Raw genomic sequence first — 22,611 nt, forward strand, 5'->3', positions numbered from 1 at the left:
TGTCTGGTAAGGAAATACCACTACCAGGATTCATAAAAGCTGCTAAAAAGGTGGGTTATTACAGAAGTTTCCTGCAGGGTTAATTCACATGCATCTTTTAAGGTTTGCTACAGCTTCAAGTTGGTTTTCAGCTGTGAGACTTTATTAATCATATGGGTATTGGGAGGCATTAAAAAGTTGCCTAAGACTTGAGCAGACTGGATGTGATGAAAGAGTGAGAAGTTACTGCTTGCAAATACTTGAGGCTTTCTTGAGACTATTCTACCTGTCTCAAATAAGATCTCAGTAAGCTGGAAAAGAGTAGAGGGAAGCCATAAAAAAAAACTAAGAAGAAAATAGTACTGAAATGAACACAGATACAACTGTCAGGGATTGCAAAAGAGTGAATTATTGTACTTTTAAGAATAAAAATGAGAATTCAGTGCTCCAGTAAGGGGTTAGCTTAATATTGGTAAATCCCATCACAGTTCTGTGTCAAGATCTCAGGATTCTGCAGTCAGTTTCAGAAAAGGTATTCTTTCCCACTAGATTAAAAGAAGCATTTAATGTCCTGTGCAGCTTTTCAGGCAAGACTTTAAACTGCAGTACAGCATGGAAAACAGCTTGTGTTTTCCAGAAAAACTAGGCTCAGGCACCTTCAGGAAGATGGATTGGTCATTAGGGCAGCAGGGCTACGGAAGGCGATGTATTCAGCAGGACTTGACTGAGTTACTGCTGTGAATATGTCCTTAGTCCATACATGTTGTTTAACATAAAGAATAATTTTAAAACCTTACACATTCTTTTAGGTGACACGGTGCTCGTTCACAGAGTTCACAGCTACCTGGAGCGGCATGGGCTGATCAACTTTGGGATCTACAAAAGAGTGAAGCCTCTTCCAAGTAAGAAACTTGAACATTGTTTCTGGTTGAAGTTTTGTGTTTTTTTGTTCTGTGATTTCTCAGGACAAATTTTTGAGTGGGTTTTTTTTTTTTTTAGAATTGCAGTGCTAGGAAAATAAAAGTCTGGAAAGCCAACTGGCTATAGATGTTAATGTGTTTTGTTTTGGCATGGAGAAGCCATGTACTTACATAAATTGAGAGGAGAAATTATGTCAAATCTTCTTTAGATCATTTGGTGACTGTCACTGTTTAATGAGTTATCTTTGCTTCTCGATTGAATAACTAAAGTCAGAAACACAATATTGTACTTAGATCTGTTACGTGCTTATGTGATGTTTGAATTTTGCAAGTGAACTTCTCTGCCCTTTCTAGACTTTATTCTTCTGGGGCAGAAAGAAATGAAACTATGATACTTGTCCCATAATTAATAAGAATCAGTAAGTAATTAATAAGAATCAGTTTCTTCTTCAGATGGTTGTCCTTCAGAAGTATTTTTCCTCCTGTTTTCTTCCTTGTCCCAGATGTACTACTGGTGCATCTTTCTTGTATGTATCTCATCAAAAAAAATTAAGTGTTAGTACAGTACTCAGTTTTCTTTTTGCTATAGTTTGTTCTGTCAGAGCTACTGATGAGAAGGAAGCTGCTTTTTGATCTTCATGCCTCTTAAATGAAATTTTAACATAACTGCTTGCAATCTAGGACTGCATATATAGAGCATCACTGTAGCTGATTTTTTCCTTTCTTTAGCCAAGAAGACTGGAAAGGTGATCATTATCGGTTCTGGAGTCTCTGGGTTGGCAGCAGCTCGCCAGTTGCAGAGTTTTGGAATGGATGTCACAGTTCTGGAAGCCAGAGTATGAATTTCTGTGCTGTTTTACTTCAATATAGCAACTTAACCAGTAACCACATTTCGTACTAGCACAGGGCTGTGTCCCAGACACGTGCCCAGGGTGGATAAGTGTCTGTGCTGTTCCAGGCAGCATCCATCTGGGATGGATTGCTGATCCTGAACGTGTCTCACAGGGCAGCAAGTGGATCTATTCTTGCTGGGAGCTGTCTGATGCTTTCTCAGGTGCTAGTGTTGTGTGCTTACACCAGGAGAAGCTTAAAACCTTCTTCCTTTCATGGTTAGAAATTCGTTTTTCATCAGAAAGCAGAATGCAAGTCTGTATTTTGAGAACTTGCTTGTTAAATAGAATCATTGCTTGGAATTGTTTTACAACATCAAGCAACATATTTTTCTTGTAACTTTTAAGTCTACATTTCTTTCCCTGCTTATTACTGTGTGCTTAACAGAGACTTTAAAATTATATAGGGCTACAGTTTGTGGTATGTGAATTAACTGCTTGTTCTTTCAGGAATAAGGTATTCTTCATATCCAGACAGAAGTGGAATATCTTTTTTTTTTTTTTTTTTTTTTAAGTTGAAGTTTTTTCTTGTAATTAATCAAATTGAGAATAGCTCAATACACAGTTAAACTAAATCCACTGACCAATTGGACTTTATCTTATGTTTTACTTCCTGGCTTCTTTTGGTTGTACATTGACTTCTCACACTTTTATAGCAAAGATTAAAATAATCTGCTCAAATTTTTATTATAAGATTAATGTTTCAGGCTCTTAATATTGTTACTGCTCTTCTGGCTGGGGAGCAGAGCTGCTGACTGTGCCACACCACTGCAGAAAGTAGAGTGCAACAGTCTGATGGTTTAGGAGTCTCCTGCTCACCTGAATGTCTGATGGGGGGGCGGGAGGTGTTTATTGTTTGCTTATTTGAGTTTTGAGGTTGGTTGAGGTTTTTTTGAAGCTGGAATTAAGAGATTCATGCTGTAACCTAGCTTTTGTTCTGTGCATCTTGGTTATACTTAAGTAAATACTTAATTTACAGTACGTAAATCCAGCATAAAACTATTTTATAATAACGCATGATATTTTTCAGCCATTTTTCTCTAGACTACTCTCCTTGAGTAGCCTGTATGTTTTATTTTTAATGCAGTTTGGTGTTTTCGTGCATTATGATTTCTGTGATTTGAGTGATAGTTTGATTATTTCTACTCATTTTCTATAGCTTTGAGACTATCAGTTTACATGCTTCTGAACTGCTAACTTAATTACTAAAAATCAAACTTAACATTTTTATATTAATTGGTAGCTGTCTGGGATCTTTGCCCATTTGTAACCAATATTTTTCTCTGATACCATCCTGCTAGCTGGATGAGAATAGGGAAGGGTGATATTTTTTCCTATGAAGTTTAAAGTGGTTGAGAAATAAGTATCATCTTTAGTAGGATGTGAAAGGATAAAAATTTTTTTTCTAGCTTCCAAAATGGGCTGCTGATTCATGATTTTCTTCTTAATTGATAGCACAGCTGAATAATTTCCTATATAGCTATTGAATTTTAATAGTAGAAAGTAGGAGAAGGAGGAAATTTATACGTAATTTAATTTCTTCATGGACAATACAGGATTGGTTTTGGAATCAGAGTAGATCCTACTGTAGATAGAGTTAAATCTGCCCAAATCAGATTAGGCACTTTTTTTTTCCTGTTTTTATTTGCTTTTTTTGTTCCTTCTCTTTTTTAAATGCAACTTAAACACTTTATTCCTTAACTTACACGAACCAATTGTGTTCAAGTGTTCATTTGCAGTGGTTTTTGAAACAGTGTACGTTCAGAACCTTTGATTAAGAGAACACTTGCACCACATTCTGTAGAAGCTTCAATGATTATATTTCAGTGAGATGTCTTGCTGCCTGTAACTGGAGGTTTATTGTACTGTGCTTTTAAAAGGACCGAGTGGGAGGAAGAGTCGCCACCTTTCGCAAAGGGAACTACGTTGCTGATCTGGGAGCAATGGTGGTGACAGGACTGGGTGAGTTTTTCATAATCAAAAGGAGTGGGGAGGAAAACAAAGACAAGATGTTACAATTTTGAAACCTTAATGCTATTTTCTTTCCTGGCCAAAATAACTGGGTATTTTTAACTATTATAAAGTACATGTTCTAGTTCAGCCTCTTTGGTGGTTAGCATTTTTTATAAGTAGCAAGGCTGTATGATGGGAGTGACCCCGAAGAGATGGCATGTGTTTTTTCATTTACACTGAAAAACAAGGGAGGAGGGGAAATGCAGATTAGAGCCTGTCTTCAGAATTTAAACCCCAAAAGTACTTTCTCCAAGTGATTTAAAAAATAATTGTAAAAGTAATGGCAAACAAGCTGTATTTTTTCCTATTTATTGCTGGTTTATGGTATGGCATCAGTTATTGCTGTGGTTACTCTGCTAAGAAGATGCGGAGGTGTTTAGTGTGGAATATCTTTCAATAATGCAGTGAGATAATAAAATAATATAAAATCTATACTAAAACTGAGTTACTGACTGCGTAAACTTGGTGTCTGTCTTGTGATTAGTCTTATTACATTGCATACAGAATCTGGTTCCAGACAAAAGACTTAAATGGCACAGTCCTAGAAAAAGAAATTTCAGGTTGCCTAGTGGAAAACTACTATTTTTATGTTTAATTCGTATAATCATAGAATGTTAAAGAGTTGGAATGGACTTTAAAGATATCTAGTCCCAACCCCCCTGCCATGGGCAGGGGCACCTCCCACTAGACCAGGTTGCTCAAGGCCTTATCCAACCTGAACATTGCCGGCTTTGGGACGTCCACAACCTCCTTGGGCAACCTGTTCCAGTATCTCACCACCCTCACAGTAAAGAACTTCTTCCTAATATCCAGCCTAAATTTCCCCTCATTCAATTTGTACCAATTACTCCTTGTCCTGTTGCTGCAGTTCCTGAGGCACAATCCCTCTCCCTGTATGACCCCTTCAGATACTGCAAGGTTGCTGTGAGGTCTCCGTTCAACCTTCTCTTCTCCAGGCTGAACAGCTCCGACTTTCTCAGCCTGTTTTTGTAGGGGAGGTGCTCCACCAAATTCGTGGCCTCCTCTGGACTTGCTTCAACAGTTCTGTGTCCTTCTTATGTTGGGGACAGCAGAACTGTGCCCTGTGCTCCAGGTGGGGTCTCACAAGAGCAGAGTAGAGGGGGAGAATCCCCTCCTTTGACCTGCTGGCCACGTTCCTTTGGATGTAGCCCAGCACACAGCTGGTTTCGTGGGCTGTGAGCGCACACTGCCGGCCCACGTTGAGTTTCTCATCAGCGTTATCCACAAGTCTTTCTCCGCAGGGCTGCTCTCAATCACTTCCCCACTGTAGGTGTGTCTGGGATTGCCCTGACCCAGGTGTAGGACCTTGCACTTTGCTTTGTTGTCATGAGGTTTGCATCAGCCCACCTCTCCAGCCTGTCCAGGTCCCTCTGGATGGCATCCCTTCCCTCCAGTGCATCCACTGCCAGCTTCCTCAGGACCCACGGGTGAATGTCATCAGGTCCCATGGACTTGTGCACATTCAGGGTTTCTTAGATGGTCTCAAACCTCAACCATAAATGGTAACCCATTTGTGACTTTCTAAACCCATTCGTTTCCTTTCTAAAAGAATCTACCCATTGTCTTGAATGAGGCAGCATATGCTATGAAGAAAGATTCCTGTGAGGATGGAGGTGGTTTGAAAGGCATCTTTCATATTTCTGAATCAGCAAGAGAAGAGAGAAGGTTACTGAAGGGGTTGAGTTTGTGGTTTGGGAAGGTGAAAGACTGAAGTAATGCGATCTTTTCTGGATTTGATAGTAAATTGTGGAAGAACTGTAATTTTTAGTAGGTTGTTGAACTAGAAATTGGAACTTATTTAGACCTACTTCAACTGTCTTCTGCTTGTTCAGTCACCTCTAAAGAACGGAAGGTATTAGGGTGGAAGAGCTTCCCCCTCTATTTTGAACAAACACTCTGAGTTCAATCGGGTTGCAAAATCAGAGACTCTTGGAAATCTAGACCTGAAAAACTTTTCCCAAATTTAATTTTGTGGAGGAAGCCTGTATTGCTTCTGTTCTATACCGTTTCCCATTTGTGTCTATTCTTTTCCTTTCTTCTGCTGTACTCAGTTTGATATTTAGGGATTTGAGATGCTTAAAGTTGTTACTTTCTGCCTTTCTCATTGTTCAGTTGTGGAATCTCCTCAGATGTTTCCTAATTTGTTTAGTTAACACAGCTTCAAGGTACAGTTGGTGTTTAAGCTTCATCTTCTACAGATTGTATTCACTAGTGTCACTTGTTGGAGTTCCACTGAGTTTTTAGGGACCGAATTCTTTTGGTTCCATTTCTGTGTCACCACACTTGGGCAAAAGCTCCTGAAGTTCCTGTGCATCTGTGAGAGCTTTCCCTGACTTTTCAAATACCCTGCTTGCAGGTGTGTTTATAGCTATAAACCCTCAGTCATACTAAGGTTGCTGCCACTCTAGGACTCTGTTGTAAAATCACGCTTTTTTACATCCTGTCCTTCATGTGTTGGTTAGCAGGGTTTTTTCCATGTCCTCATTGCGGGAATTGCTGTGAAGAGCACACCTTTGACAGTGTTACACTAGGTCGCTGGAGCTGATGTTTTAATGTCTGAAATAGCTTTAACTGTTGAGTTTTTATGTAACTGCAGACAAATTTTGCAGGAATTTCTGTTAACTATATAAAATCTTTTCCAGGAGGAAATCCCATGGCTGTGGTCAGCAAACAAGTGAATATGGAATTGGCAAAGATCAAACAAAAATGCCCACTTTATGAAGCAAATGGACAAGCTGTAAGTCTGATCTTGTTTTCATGAACCTTTTAAAAAGAAGTATATCTCAAGTGTATTTGTTACCAGGCTATTGGTCTTGCAGGAGATGGCTTCCAAGGAGAGGGAAGAACAAGTGTGTCTCCCTTTCTAGCATTGTAGTAATACGCTAGCATATCTGCACATATTCTTCTAAAACCTCCTCTTTCCACATGAGTTTTTACCTTTACATTCCAGAGGTTTTGTGTAAGCCAAGTTCCTGTTTGTTCTTCCCAAATCCATTACTGTTTTTCCTTAGACAGTTTGTCTGTCTCGCTCTTTGAAACAATTACCTGCTATGCTGGCACTCAAGGTTCTGTTGTTGTTGCTGCTACTTTTCCCTGAAATAAGCTTGTTCTGGCTGTTGTACTTTGGATGCTGCTTTTTGAAGACTTGACTAGCCAATGCCAGCTGGTTGAATGCATGCAGCAATAATAATCTATTATTATTGTGCTGTGATTCACAAACTTAAGTAGCCTTATTTCTTTCTGCTCTAATGTCAAGGAATGCTGTTAGAGATAGAAATGATAGATCTTAGTGTAGTGCTGAATCTCATACATGTATTGTCCAGAAGTGTCCTGATGGATCTGAAATCATGGTACAAAGAGTAACTTCTGGAAGAAGACAGGTGAGGATGTTGGGCATCCTGCTGGTGGCCTGGGAAAGTGATCCTTGGCTCCAACCTGTTTCTAACCTGGGACCTGCAGCTCCTCTTACTGCGCGTGAGTCAATAGGTTAGGCTCAGGGAAAGCTAGCAAAGGCATTGGAGATAGTTCTACAGTACTGCTCAGATCTGCTCCTGTGTGGTGAAGCCAGTCCTGTGCTGGTCTCTGCACTGCTGCGTTCCCTGTCTCACGGTTTCAGTTTCTGCCCAAAGAATGCCTCAGTGTTGCAGATGAATGTATCCCTGTGCTATTGGGACTCCCTCTGTTAACACCACCCACCCACTTAGACACAGGTCAGCTGAACTTCAGACCATGCTTTGGTTGGCTCAGTACACACTGTGATGTGTGCAGCCTGATCCTGCAGCTTTCTTTGCTGTAGCCCAATGCTTTCTGTTCCCCAGTATGCAGCAACTGGATCAGTTCTATCCAGCTATGCCCCTCAGGCATAGGCAGTTCCTGTGGACCAGGAATTTCTCTTGCTCATCAGCTAGGCACTTACTCCAGTGGGAGTGTTTTTCTGAAAAAGAATATTCTTCTTGATTACTCTCATGTTTCCTGTACTGCATTCGAGTGTTGTTGATCCCAGGAGACCCAGTCAGGATGGAGACTGGCAGCGTGGCTGCATACTGCCAAGCCCTGCTGTGGGGAGGAATCCCTCAGCACAGAAAAGGGTCTTACTGCTCCTTTGGCTGAGCTGGTGGGACAGGTAACATCACCTCCCACGTTCAAAGGTAGTTGCTTCTCTTCAGATGCGGTCCCATATTGGCGTGGTGACAGGAAGCTCATTTTTAAGAGGCACGTCACAAAATCTGTCAGCTTACCTATTGTAAACAAAGCTTGATATGTAAAACTGGATATATGTTCCAGACTGAATTTTATCACTTCCTTGTGTTGAATGTTGTCTCGTTGCCTACATAATGAGCCAGCCTGCTCTTCCTTAGTTTAAAAAAAAAAAAAAAAATCAATAATTAAATCAGATTGCCTTTGTGTGCTGCTTGTTTCCTAGCATGGCTGCCTTGCCAACTTTATAATGTTTTACTAAACTATCTGATTTGAAGCCATTTTTACTATGCCAGATGATCAGGGAGAGAAACTGTGGTGTGAATAATAATCAATTTTTTATTCTTCTGCCACCCAGATACTGAATGGCACAGAATCAATGTTATTTTGGTGTTTGTGGTATCTGCATCTGTGATTAAAAGAAAATTTGTATTTGGTCAGATGTAGTGCAGTTTTGCCATGAAAGCTGTGTGTTTTGACTTGTGTTGCTCATTTCATCTTTATTAGTGTACTCCATGGTGCTGCTGCCCTGTGGAGACTCTGTGGAGGGCCTCCATTCAACCTTAAGGCCATGCTTAGTAGCAAGTCCTGTTTTTCACAGTCTTCTCCTGGGGGCATACACTAAGGCATGGCCCACAAAGATGGGCTTTTACGTAAGACAGAAGCTGTAGCATCATCGTGTCTGTCTGCAGGGTCTTCTCTTCAGAAGCAGAATCACTTACCTGTGGATTGACTGTAAGAAAGTATTCTAGAAACCAAGTCATTTAAATCAGGCCTTTTCATTTCCAGCTTTTTCTTTTTTATCATTAAAAAACTCAGAAGGTCACAGTAGTGCAGACTCATGCTGTTAAAGCAGATCCTGGTGTTCAGGTGTGGTACTGCAATGCCAAGGTTAAGTCAGCAGTGGGTGTATCACAGTGTTCCAGGGAGAGTTCAAAGAGATGCCGAAATGGAAACCAAAACACTGTTGAAAGCTCAAAAAAATCCAATATTTATTACAAAGAAGTGGTCAACTGTGGTGGTTTTGCTCTGGGTCAATTTTTCTCACCCCCCACACAATTACTGTAAGTTGAGAGAAGGTTTATGCAGACAAAAGAGAGTTGATTGGGGAAAAATAATATTAACATTTATTATTAACAAAATAAAACTAAAGAACTATATCCACAACAATTCTACTTAAGTAAAAGTGCTATGTATTTACAGAAATACCTCTTCCCCCTTTTATCAGTCCAAGGAGAAGAAGCAGTATCATTTTCCATTCTCGGAGCTCCAGGTCTTTTCAATAACTCTGCAGCGCTCTAAAGCTCTTCTGTTATCTCAGATGACACTCCTTTTTCGTCGCAGCTGGAACTCTTTCTCTATCTCTCTTTGTTGGCTCCAAGGCTGGGCCTACCCCCCTCCTGGACTAAGACTGGAGGCTGGGGGCCCAGGCCCTGAAGGTCTTCTCTTCCATGGACTGCAAGGGGACACTTGCCTACCATGGATCTTCACCACAGGGTCACAGGGGATAATGGCTTTTGAGTCTACCCCTGTTTCTTGTGGAGGTCCCTCCCCACGGGAGAACACTCCTTGATAGACCTGTCCGACGTGGGTCTAGCGTGGATCCCTCACTTGGATCCCAACATCTTACCCGAGCCGTTCTCGTTCCAGCATAAGTTTCATCTCTCTTAGGGTCACAAATTTCCAGCAGCAGCATGGATCCCACACGCGGATCCCAACATCCCACCCGGGCCGTCTCGCTCCAGTGTAGGTTTCTCTCAAGGTCACAGATTTTCAACAGGACTCTGCCTCACCTCAGGTCTCTTCATAAAGTCTCGGCTTTCTCATGCACCCACTTACTCCAGTGTAGACTCTTCCACGAGCAGCGTGGGAGGCTCCTCACTCCAACAATTTTTCAAAGGTAGCAGGGATTTATTTTTCAGTCTTTTCCCTGCTGAAGGGAGAGAGTGAAAGGGGGGGAGAAACAGACCCCCCCCTTCGAACTTCGCTCTCCTGCTGCAACTTTGGCCTTGAACACCTCGTTATCTCTCTGCTGGAATTCTTCTGCAGTGGTTTTCATCCAAGCAGTCAGTCCTCTAAAGTTTTTGGGTTTTTTACTCTCTTACATGAGAGAAGGGGGGCTTCAGTGCCACACCTGCCCAGGGCTGGGGAAGGAGGGAGGCCTGGCCCCCACTTGGGGCCTACCGCCTCTCCTACATGGCTACTGCTGCCAATTTCAACTGCACAACCGCCTTCTCTTCTGTTTCTTAAATATATAATTGGCAAAGGCATTACTGGAACTTTTGGCTTTTTCTCTGGAAATCCACCTGGACAAAACCATCCTCAGCCCCAGGGTACTTTTTTCTCCTCCTCATGCTGCTCTTTCTCTTCATTAGTGTTTTCTCTCTATCCTTTCTTTAACAGATGTGAGGTTTACTCTTTCCAGCACATGAATTCTCATCATCTAACAGATATTTCCACACTGGCAGCACACGCTGTTTAACTGAGTATCACCAGTACAATCAAATACTGTCATTCTGGAAGAGTCCTGCTTCCTTCATTGTCCTAGAAAAGCTGGATTGGTAGTTCTTAGTCACACTGACCACTCCAGAAGATAAATTACAGCCTATCTACTTCACTGAGCTATGCCAAGCCCTGTAAAGACTTGTGATTGTGTAGAGCCATCCTACCATCAGAGTGGTCTTTTGGCAAGCTTTTGTATCTTCGATGAACACATCTTCCTTCCAATAAGGAAATCTTTGTGAACCCATAAGTTAGTTTAGTTTCCTCTTACAAGAGAAGTCTGTTGTCAGAGTGGTTTGACCCTGTGGTCAAACTTTTGACAAGGTGACACTGTATTGTACAGACCTTGGTGTCTGACCGTTTGAGAGAGTGGAGGTTATTAAATTTCTCTTTACAAGGGCTAGTCTCAGTAACTGTATTATTTATGAATAAGTTAAGAATGTTTGTTCTTTTGTCTCCTAGGTTCCCAAAGAGAAAGATGAAATGGTGGAGCAAGAATTTAACCGTCTGCTGGAAGCCACATCCTATCTCAGTCATCAGCTGGATTTTAATGTTCTCAATAATAAACCTGTCTCTCTAGGTCAGGCTCTGGAGGTTGTCATACAGTAAGTGACTTTTCTCTTTGTGGTAGACTTTCCTGTTTTGTGAATGAATTTCCAAAAATGCCTGAAACAACTGTGATGCTCCTAGGATAAGCATTACCCTCTTAATACAGCTGGTGGGTATCAGCTGAGCTCGTTTGCATATGTGTTTCTTGTTTATTGAAGAAAAATATGCCACAGAGCAAACCTCTATTCTTGAAAGTGTCCTGAAAATCGCTGCTACAGTGATGAATAGTGGATACTTGACTCAGTGTGCATACAGCCCACTTACACTACCTGAAAGCTAATGGCAAATGTAATGGCCTTTGATAATAGCAGGTGACTTCAAACTCACAATTAGGTAGTCACATATCCTTTATTTACAGAAACTTGTAATAATTTTCCAGTTGTCATAAAAATATTTACCAGAATATCCCATTACCTGTACTTTTATTGCATTCCACTAATTTGATTGTGATAATTAGTTCTCTTTAACACAAGGATTTTCTGCTGAACTGACTTTCACTTTTCACCTTTTTCAGGTTGCAGGAGAAGCATGTGAAGGATGAACAGATAGAACACTGGAAAAAAATTGTGAAAACACAGGAAGAATTGAAAGATCTTCTTAACAAGGTCAGATGATGACATTTAGAACAAGACAATAGCACTGTGTTTCTGACAAAGTGCCAAAATGTACAAAAATGTCCAAAGAAAAATGTCAGAAAGTTGCTATTAATGCTGTTCTTAAAATACATCTTTGCTTAAGACCTGCTTAGAAGCCCTGTTAGGACAAAGGTGTTTCCTTCTTGAGGAGGAACATAAGGCAGAATTTAGTTCCCTTGAATTTATGTTCCTCTTGAGGAGGAACATAAGGCAGATTAGGCAGAAAACCATAAAACATAAATACAAGAAAAGAAAGGAAGAGGACAGACTTGATAAATTGTGACGTTTCATAGCTTTCTTTAGAGATGCTGGTACAGACTGAAGCTTTTGAGAGGTTATTTAAAAATGTGTACTGTCTTTACTACAAATCTAATTTGTAGTACAAAACAGTGGGTTAGACCTTCCGATACTTTTGCTTGGGGTAGATGACATCTTTTCTTCTCTGTGGAATTTTTTCCAATGAAAAATTTTTGTGCACAACTCTCATACTAAGTTGTCTGCAACATATTTAGTAATAAATCAATGTTGGTTTTAAGCGATGTTGTTTTGGGGGTTGGTGATGTTTATTATGGTTTCTTGGAGGTAGAATTGCATGTAAGTAACATCTGCCAAAACCAGGAAATCTCTTCAGTATAATGGCATAGCTTGAGGTGAATATGCATTTTACACAGTAACTTGTTGAAATCTACCTTTCCACATATTTTTTTCCCCTTTCTTTCTTCCTTTTCCTGCTCTGTCTGAAAAGATGGTGAATTTAAAAGAGAAGATTAAAGAACTTCATCAGCAGTACAAGGAAGCATCAGATGTGAAGCCACCTCGGGATATTACAGCGGAGTTCCTTGTGAAAAGCAAACACAGAGATCTCACTGCACTTTGCAAGGTAAAGGATGACATAAGTATAGCATATTAGTCTGCTTTCTGAGGACTTCAGCAGCCAGGTAAAATTAGCCAGTATAAATGTTTCCACATCTCTCACTCTGAGCAGTGCTTTCAAGAGAATATGGTAGTAACTCTGGATTGTAACACTGATAGGGCTGCATTGAGTACTTTTAGGTGGGGAGTATTAGCATGCTGAAAACTCAGTTTTGGGTAACAGTCTGCAATGACTCATGTCAGACAACACTTAATGTTTTGAAGGTGAAATTTTATGTCAGGTGTGATCTTTTAGTACAGCTGGGTCTCACAATAATCTGGAAATGAAATCTGCATTTGAAAAGAAATACCTTTTCTCTAAGATAAAAAAGGTGGTTTCTTGAATAAAAGACTTCTTTCTATCCAAAGATTATAATGTACAGAGCTCTATCTTGACAAGCAGAGTTAGTTGCCCCTCTCTGGGGATATCTTGATGTAGAAATGTGCCTTAAAAAGGAAACCTTAAAAACTGTTCTTTCTATGATACTGTGCCAGTTTAAAAGTAAACCGTTGGGAGAAATGAACCCAACTCAAGAGAGATTACAAGTCAGAGTTACAGTTTATATAAAAAGATAACAATAAATACAATGATACAGAGAAAAACTGGTTTTAATTCACAAGAACAGACATATAACCCAGCACCCTGGGACAAGAACAGAGCAGTGTTCGTTAGCCCCTGTGCTGAGCTCCACATGGTCCCTCCGGGTGCAAAGTAAAAGGAAAAGAAAGCCTGTTGGTCCAGATAATGGTCACAGTTCTGCCAAAGTTCTGGTCCTCCTCTCGATCGAATGTGTCCTACCAGAAGTCCCAAAACTCAAAGTTTATATATATTTAAGTTCAGGTGGAAATGCCCAGTACCTCCCCCAGGGCAGAGACTTTCACCGTGGGTGATTTAACTCTGTGAGTCGTGGGATATTTTTGGAATCTCCGATGGCCTAGGTGTTGCAGCTGCCCATTATGCCAGCCCGTGGTGGCCCATTAGCAGAGATGACTCCTCAGGCTGGGGGTGAAGGTGTTAATGCCTTTCCCAGGGGAGTTATTACAGCTGAGTCACTGGCATGCAAACAAAAGAACACTCCTCTGCCTCGCAGGGTTTCTTTAATACTGGGCTTGTAGCCTGAGGTGTTAGGTGTGCCCTGGGCAGCTGCTGCAAACTATCCAGTTAATAAGGGTCCATCAGAAGTGACATGGAGGATGTAGAATACAAGTTTTGGTTATACCCACATAGTGATGAACTGGTCTCAGCCCCTGTAACTAAGATAGATGTTGATGGACCTCTTGCTATCTCAGGGCAGGTAGAACCAAAGATCATTTTTCAGATACTTGTTCAACATAAGATATGTACCTTTATTTGGAAGCTCTGTGTGTGTGTGTATACATAAGTAGTGGCTTTCCTAATTTGTCACCAGTGAACAGCTTTGTCCTCTTGTTGCTTTTGTTGGACACTCCAAGTTATTCTGCCTTGAAGGAAGATGGCAGTTGCCTTTATACCTAGTTCTACTAAAGTTTTTTAAAATCAGGAAGAAGCTTGAATTAGACCATGTCTTTATCTTTTATGCATGATTACTTCTGCTTTGGAAATCTCCATGTTCAAGATTAGCTATAATATTTTAGGAGAGAAAATTAAAATAGAAGAAATATTTTGTGGAATATGAAGCTTTCAATACCACAGGAACCCTTAAAATATCAGGACTGTAAGGGACCTTCAAATCTGAGTGTCTAAATTCCTGAAATGTCACCAGACTAATATTTTCTACAGTGTGGTACAGAGTTCTGTATATTCAAACAGCAGAAGAGCAAAAATATGCTGGATTAAATGTTGAAAAAAATAACAAACGTGATTTAGCTTCCACTAAATCTGTGAATCTTACAGTAATTTCTCTTGAGATTAGATCCAGTCTGATGCTACATGATGTCTTCAAATCATGTCAACTGATTTTAATGTTAGCTTTTAATCTTACTAGGAGTATGATGAATTGGCAGAAACACAAGGAAAGCTGGAAGAGAAATTACAAGAACTGGAAGCAAATCCACCAAGGTAAAGATACAAAATAAAAAACTCAGTAAAGCAGTTCTTTTACTACTTTTCCCTGAGTTTCAAAAATTGCTATGGTATACTTTAATTATGGTAACTCAAGGGTTTAGGAAGGTATGAACGTGGAGTCTGAGCTCCCTCAGCTTTAGAACTCAGCTTCCTCTTTTTTTAGAGGTGACCTGAGCAGAAAAGGTGTTTCTGAGCTAGGGTGGTTCAGCAGGAATCCTGACAGTAGCCAGTGCCTGACCTCAAGAGGCCTTTGAGATCTGAAATCCCTGTCAGAAATGATAGCATACAATCCTACTTATTTTGGCAGAGTATTATTATTCTGTGCTGAGTGATTTTTACTCATTTTTTTGTCATTGTCTTCATGCATACTACTTAAGCCATTATTTATGTAACCTGTTTTATTTTTAAATTTAAGTTTCTAGCTTCCCCTTAGAGTATGAACTCTACTTTAAAAATCTGAATTTGATGGGGTTTGATCCTCAGCTTTCATGAAGGAGGTCCAGATGTTTGAAACAGAATCTGCTTATGTTGTTTGTTAATGTTTTTATTTCTTCACTAAGGAGGGACACAATCATTTTTGTTTGAGGAGAAATTTTCAGAAGCAATGCATTTGCAACATCCTGCTCTAGCAAACTGAATGTGTTATCTTTGTTTTTTCTAGTGATGTTTATTTGTCATCAAGAGACAGACAAATACTTGACTGGCATTTTGCAAACCTAGAATTTGCTAATGCTACACCCCTCTCTACACTTTCACTGAAGCACTGGGACCAGGTAGGTAATCAGTGTATTTATTCAGCAATGTACTAAAAGTTTCAGCTATTTTATTTCATTCTCGTGAAAGTTTCTCAATGTTAATAGTTTCTAACTGTTAAGTGCTGTCTGCTTTTGTGTAGATACTGAATTCTTACGTGATTATTATTTGCCGATGAAATTCCAAACAGCTTTTTGTTAGTGCCAAACCAATCTCTAATGGTAGTCTGCTGAAAGTTTCTATACTTGTTACCTGACTAATAACCAGAAGGAATTTCACATTTGTTTGACTCTTTAAAAAAAGATTTTGAAAAGATTTTTCCATTGTGTAGAGTTGTTGATTATTTTCTGTTGATTTAGGGGACTTCATTGTAACTTTGTGCCTTTTTATTTTAGGATGATGATTTTGAATTCACAGGCAGTCACTTGACTGTGAGGAATGGATATTCCTGTGTGCCTGTAGCCTTGGCAGAAGGGTTGGATATCAAATTAAACACAGCAGTTCGACAGGTTCGCTACACAGCATCAGGTGTGTGAAACCTCCGTTATACACATGGGGGTAGATAAACAGATGTGGTTCTTGTTGGGATTAATTCTGTAGGAAGTTGTTAGAGTTCTATTTGTCTTGAATGGTTTTTTGCTTATTTCTATGACTCATTTGACTCAGTCCATTTCAGTTGAATTTACTGATTGTTCACATTCATTCTCTTATTTCTTTACTTCATCAGTCAAAGTGTTTGGAGTAATTGGCCTGGGACTGCTTAAGGCTCAGTGCCACAGGATCTGGTATTAGAAATATAAATTAATATAATGAAAGGAATGTATCTTTTTGTTGTTCTTCAAATTATTAGGCTTGCGAAACTGAGCTGGGAGAACAATGCAATGAGAGGCTCACTCTCTACTTGCATTTATTTATGCATATATTTCAATATCATTTACTGAATAAATGTTTAGGCTTATCCCAGTTAAGGCCATTTTCATATGCTGTATTAATTACCTTTTCTGCAGTGGAACTAAATGGCCAGTAACATTCACTTGCCTGTAAGTTAATCAGTTGTTAGTGTAAAGCTCTCTCCATAAACAAAATATTTTCTGATGTGATAGTTTCTTTAATTTTTAATCCAAGGCTTTTGCCTCCCGGCCTATTAAATTGGTTTTCTCTCCCCTTTGCAGGCTGTGAAGTAATAGCTGTAAATACACGATCTACCAGCCAGACCTTCATTTATAAGTGTGATGCTGTGCTGTGCACTCTGCCCTTAGGAGTGTTGAAACAGCAGCCTCCAGCAGTTCAGTTTGTGCCCCCTCTTCCAGAGTGGAAAACTTCTGCAGTGCAGCGTATGGGATTTGGCAACCTGAACAAGGTGAGCTGTCACTGGGGAAACTGCTGTAGTTCAGGGTTAAAAATCTGAAATGTGGGTGGAATATGTGGTGGGGAAGAGGAAGAATGTCTTTTCCATGGCTGTTTTGCTAGGGTTCAATGACATTTGTCTCAAGAACTGTAAGGGCCTCTTCTCTATTTTCCAGGTTTTAAAGAGGTACATTGCAGAAGTAGGTCTGCTGGAGCTTGTTAACCAGCAAACTGGTAAACTATGAGAGCACACTAACCTATGGGAAGGCAGTGTAGGCACACACCTATTATACACCTATTTATTATGTATATGCAGTATATATTCACCAGATTTCCCTTTCTTGACCTGTCCAGTGATATAAACATCAATGAAGGCAGTTGTCTTTATTTTTATTTCTTCCATCTGCTTCTCCTAGCTGTTGACACTCTTTCTTTCTAGGTTGTGTTATGTTTTGATCGTGTCTTCTGGGATCCGAGTGTCAATTTGTTTGGCCATGTTGGGAGCACTACTGCAAGCAGAGGAGAACTCTTCCTCTTTTGGAACCTGTACAAAGGTATCTGTGGTGCATCTCTACTTTTGCCAGTGTCTCATTTGTGTAGTTTCAGATCTAGAAAAGACATTTTAAGATGCTGTCAATGTTCACATATGGATATGATAAGAAGATAGTATTTGTAGGAAGGCAAATGGAAGTAGAGAGCAGCACTGACTGCAAACACTTCTGTAGTAAATTAGGGCAGCACACAGGTGAATGTGAGTTTACTAATGCTAGATTCCAGGCTGTGCCTGTTAAATTGCATTATTACTATCTACTGTAACGCACTTTTATAGCCACTTTATTGTCTTACACCTTGGTGGAGTTGTCCTGTGACCTACTCAGTGTTACCTTGTTTGCTTCCATTAATCATCCTTTAGTTGCCACTGGTATTCTGGAACCACTCAATTTCCAGTGTTGTCCTGATTATCTACTTTGTCAGGAGGGTGTGTTGAGTTCTCCAAGGAAAGGTGATTTGTCACTGCAGCGTCTCTTAATTAAAAGCCATTTCTTAGTTCGTACATATATTTGAAATTGAGTTTTTCTCTGGCTCATTGTTTGAGCTCTTCCCCTCTCACTGAACTTCTGGTGCCAGAAGGGACTGGCATCCAATTTAGTTTTCAAAACATCATCTTCCTGGATGTTTTTTAAGTTGAACTGGCAGTCTGAAGCCAGACCTCTTGCATGGGGTTGTCTATCTAATCTGGGATGATTTGATAAATATACATGAGCTCCTTTTATCTCTGACCTCAAGTCCTTTCCGGTTCAGGTGACTTTGCTGCCTAGGATTCCACACCAGAGTGTGTAGGAACTGACCAAGATAAATTACACTTTTTTCGGATGTGAGAGGTTCTATTGATCTGTATATTCCTTTAAGTGGCTGAGTGCAGAACTCAATACTTGCAAGTTATCCTCCTTCAGTTTGTTGGGGAGTACAGTGCAGCCTTTAGAGTATTGAACACCTGGATTTCAGTGGAGCAGACTGGAGGGTTTGGGATGGCTCTGTTCCTTTTGCTGAGCAATGCCATTCCAGCTTCATGAGCTGCAGGCCCATCGATGTGTGCCCCCCCCTGCAAGCTGTGGGGTCTGCAGTTTGTTGAATGGATGACCTTGGTTCCTGTTTTGAGCAGCAAACAGTCTGTGACTGTAGACCGTGGGTCTCAGACTGACAGGTAATTTCAGAACTCTTTTTTAGAAAATGCTCTACCTTTTTCTACAGATGAACTTTGGAAGAAAACCCCCTGGTCATCTGCAAGACAAATCTCTCATTTAATAGGGCTCACTATATATATACTCCTTTGCTTTGATCGTCTCGTATATGGCAGTAAAACCCCCAGTATGCTTACTGCAGAGATCTCATGGCAATCTATTGTGGCAGCACCAGCTGCAGATAAACCAAAACTACTAATGCCATTCTGTCATAGGCAGGCCAGATTTTTCTTTTGACTGCAAAAAGTTGCTGTGCAAGGACAATGCCTTTCTAGGGTATTGAATTGTAAAAATGTTTGATAGGACTTCACTGGAGAAATACAAGTAATGAGACTTGGATAGCAAGGCTGTTCATGTGGCTTTTGTGGCTTTAGGATTGCTTTATTACATACTTAACAAGTAGCGTGGAGGTTTTTGGTTTGAGGTGGAAAGACCATGTTACAGAAAGGTTTTGCTGCTAGGATCAAAGCCTTCTTTCTCATGAAAATAGGCAGAGCAGGTAGAAATAAAACAGCAATGCAGTAAAACCCCATGCTGAAACACAAGTCAGGTGGCTGAAGTCAAAAGAACAGTTACCATTTATCGTGGATAGTTGGGAGGCAGTTAACGTGGTTAGACTGAAATATTGAAGTAGACCTGACTGAACTTGAGAAGCTGCTGTTTATTGCTGTCATATTCTGCATTTGTGTAGCTGTAGTATTTTAGGCAGAAACTCCGTAAACTGATTGAAGAAGTTATTACTGCAGAAATAAGAAGTGTAGCAGAAGATAGAATTATTGCAGCCTATGCTGCATGAACTCCTTGGGTTGTCAGAGACCAGTTGGTCTCTGAGAAGTGTTTAAAGATGTGTGGGGGAATGGATCAGATGAATAAGACTGCACCTGTCTGTTCTGGGTGACCTGTTACAGGTCAGACAGGAATCCTCCCAGTGGTTTCAGTCTGGCCCAGGGTAATGACTGCTGAGAAGACCTGTGGGCTCAGGAATGCTGTGCTAGCCTGGGGCAACTGACCCGTGCTGCTGGTGCCTCTTGCTCCACCACACTGTTGGGTTACTGTCATAGCTCTGAAGATGGAGAAATTATCCACAGGGCAGAGGAATGCCTGGCAGAAATGCTCAGTGTTTTCTGGAAGTCCAGTAACATTTCAGTCTCTGTTTTCTTGCCTGACTCTTCTGTTTTTCCTGGAGATGAGATAGAGAAAGGTCCTCATCATCATATCTCTGTGATTTCTGATCTCTGGCTAAACCACATTCTCTGCTTGGTGTTTGGTATCAAGGCTTAGTAAACATCACTGCCTCAAGGAGAGAATTTCTTGGGGAGCAGTGACACATGCTCGTCATACCAGAAGCTTCTCTGAGCAGCACTTGGGTATTTGCATCGCAAAATAGTCATTGTTCTGCTGCACCTGTCTGCCCTTCTGTTACAGTTCTGAATTTACCAGGTGGCTGAGTGGCAGTATTTTCAGGTCTAGGTAAATGCTTACAAAAAAGGAAGGATTTCCATAGAAATATTTTGGGGTTGTCTGGATACAAGTTTTCAGTGACAAATTCACTGGAAGCTGCATTTTGAATATGTAGTTGTTCCATTAAGAAAAAATATGTTGATTGAATAGTTGCTAATAAGTTCAGGGATTTCATTGTGTCAGGGATGGCAAACTAGGAAAGACTTGGCTGCTGAAATGACCAAAAAAATCCCCAATACCTATGGATGATAGGAAACCAGTTTTTTGTTCTTTCTTTCAATTGTTTGGATGACTGGCCTTAATCTTTGAGTTAATATAATATAACTCAATAATATAATAATTGAGTTAAATTAAAGGAGCGATCCTGTATCTTGTTTCTTTAATAAACTGCTTCTAGTCCCTATTTAAGTGTCTTAATTGTGTCTTAAGTAGTGTAATTATCAGAATTTCAAAGGCTTTTGTTTTTAACCAGAATACTTTATTGGCTATTTCTACCTGTGTATTGGATCTGAACTTCACCCAGTTGTCCTTAAGGACTTGATGGAAATGTACACCAGGAGATCTTCGTCTGTACCAGGACAGAACAAATTCACTGATCACTTTGGAAACCTATACAAAAGTTAAAGCCAAATTTTTAACAGGGACTTTATTTTCCATTTCAGCATGCTTGATGTCTGTTTCTAGTTGTAGTATTTTCTTTGCTAAATTTAAGAGTTCATGAATACCTCCAGAAGGAGAAATATCAACTGAGAGAGTTTTCATTAACAGTGCTGAGGTCTGAATCACTTGTAAATACCTGTTTCTTGCCCTTGAGTTATTTTGGTGGTTCTTCAGTACTTACCTAAAATTTTCCATGACTTTATGACTACCGGAAATGCGAACTTATTCTTACCACAGCTGGCCAGAAGGAAAACAACATCATCTCTTTTGTGTGTATCCTAGAATCACATTACCACTGTTAACCACAGCATCTCATGGCTGCTGAGTTATTTGATACCTGTCCATTTGACTTCTGAATTCTTCTCAGAATTGCTGCTTTTCTGGAAATTGTTCTACTGCTCGTTGTTTTCACTCCATTGAGATTATTTAATTGAATGTTCTTTGGTAAAAAGGAAATCTAAATATATGTATGAGGGGAGTACTTATACTGCTCTGCTGATGTTAATCACGCCTAAATTAGATTGTTTGGAAGGTACTAAGTTCCCTTAAATGTAGCACAGTTGGGTGTTAAATCCCAGTGGATTTAACATGCTCCTATGCCGAATAAGTGACATCTGAACTGAAGAAATCCCCTCTTCCGCATGCTGTGCTTCCTGATGCGTGTATTTATTTTGTAATATATCAGTTCTCTTGATAATTCTAAATAGTACCATGGCATATATAAATACATTTTCCTTTTGTTATTTTGGCATGATACTGGAAGATTTAGGACTACTTTTGTTGGATTTGTTCAGTTTCTAACCTTGTGACTTATCTGCAGATCTTGGATAGCCAAGTCCAACTTGTCTGACTGAAATGTTCAGTTTCAGCAATTGAAGTGTTTTTTTCTCTCTCCTTCCCTACCCCCCCACAGCGCCAATTTTGTTGGCCTTAGTAGCAGGAGAAGCAGCGGGGATCATGGAGAACATCAGTGATGATGTCATCGTTGGTCGGTGCCTCGCTATCCTCAAGGGCATATTTGGCAGCAGTGCTGTGCCCCAGGTCAGTGCAGGCGGCAGCTGGGGCTGAAGGAGTGGGAAGGTGCATTGTCATCCTGTTGATAATGGGAGAAGAAACAGAGGGAATAGTCTATAATACAGTGGGTGTGTGCAGCTGTACAAAGTGTGAGTTCCAGTTGAGAAGGCATGTGCAGCAGGGTCTGGTAACATATTGGGAGGGATTAAGGAATCACCATGAAAGATTTACTTTAATGTGTGTTTGAATATAAATGTGAAGTTCCACCATTAACATCAGCTCAAGGACTTTGTTCCTTATGCCGCAATTTGCATCATTCATATTTGGCACAAGCCGTAGAACTTGCACTGTCTCAACAACTGAAGTTCCTGTCTTGTCTCAGCCTAAAGAGACCGTGGTGTCCCGCTGGCGAGCCGACCCCTGGGCCCGGGGGTCATACTCCTATGTAGCAGCTGGATCCTCTGGAAATGACTATGATTTGATGGCTCAGCCAATTACTCCAGGTCCAGCCATTCCAGGTGCTCCACAGGTGAGAATATGTTTCAGTTATTTTTACAAAAAGTTAAAAAATAGGATGATTTCTCTGAGTAATTTGCATACATATCTAAACACAAGTTTAGATAACTTGCATTTTACAATAAATTTTTAAATCCTGTAAAACTATTTTTCCACTTATGAATTCTGCCTTCACAGAGTTCTGGTGTCATTTGTTTGCTAAAAAAAAAAAAAAGGATTTTTATTCAGAAAGTCAGTGTGGTAATGTCTGAACAGAGTTTTTAATATTATACATGTGTTTCATCCTCTGTATTTTTATTGTCCATCACCATTTTAAGTGAGTTGTAGTGATTTGAAAGAGGGAAAAGGCCAGAGTGAGAGGACCAGGAATCAAAAGGTCTGTCCCAAATGGGGGAC

The 22,611-nt window shown here is 40.2% G+C and overlaps 1 protein-coding gene across 3 annotated transcripts in view; it reads left to right on the forward strand.

The window, feature by feature from the left end:
* The window catches only part of KDM1A (lysine demethylase 1A), a 43,802-nt gene that overhangs the window by 16,892 nt on the left and 4,299 nt on the right, over nucleotides 1-22,611 (forward strand). For all 3 annotated transcript variants that reach the window (XM_050326166.1, XM_050326164.1, XM_050326165.1), the window contains 14 exons: nucleotides 789-881; nucleotides 1,629-1,735; nucleotides 3,670-3,751; nucleotides 6,466-6,560; nucleotides 10,985-11,127; nucleotides 11,646-11,736; nucleotides 12,512-12,646; nucleotides 14,643-14,716; nucleotides 15,384-15,495; nucleotides 15,871-16,003; nucleotides 16,648-16,835; nucleotides 17,262-17,376; nucleotides 21,599-21,726; nucleotides 22,082-22,228. In XM_050326166.1, coding sequence (XP_050182123.1) covers nucleotides 789-881; nucleotides 1,629-1,735; nucleotides 3,670-3,751; nucleotides 6,466-6,560; nucleotides 10,985-11,127; nucleotides 11,646-11,736; nucleotides 12,512-12,646; nucleotides 14,643-14,716; nucleotides 15,384-15,495; nucleotides 15,871-16,003; nucleotides 16,648-16,835; nucleotides 17,262-17,376; nucleotides 21,599-21,726; nucleotides 22,082-22,228 — 1,643 coding nt within the window. The remainder of the gene's footprint in view (nucleotides 1-788; nucleotides 882-1,628; nucleotides 1,736-3,669; nucleotides 3,752-6,465; nucleotides 6,561-10,984; nucleotides 11,128-11,645; nucleotides 11,737-12,511; nucleotides 12,647-14,642; nucleotides 14,717-15,383; nucleotides 15,496-15,870; nucleotides 16,004-16,647; nucleotides 16,836-17,261; nucleotides 17,377-21,598; nucleotides 21,727-22,081; nucleotides 22,229-22,611) is intronic.

This window comes from Myiozetetes cayanensis, unplaced genomic scaffold, assembly GCF_022539395.1.
Source record: "Myiozetetes cayanensis isolate MyiCay16 unplaced genomic scaffold, myiCay2020 scf31, whole genome shotgun sequence".
NCBI lineage: Eukaryota > Metazoa > Chordata > Aves > Passeriformes > Tyrannidae > Myiozetetes > Myiozetetes cayanensis.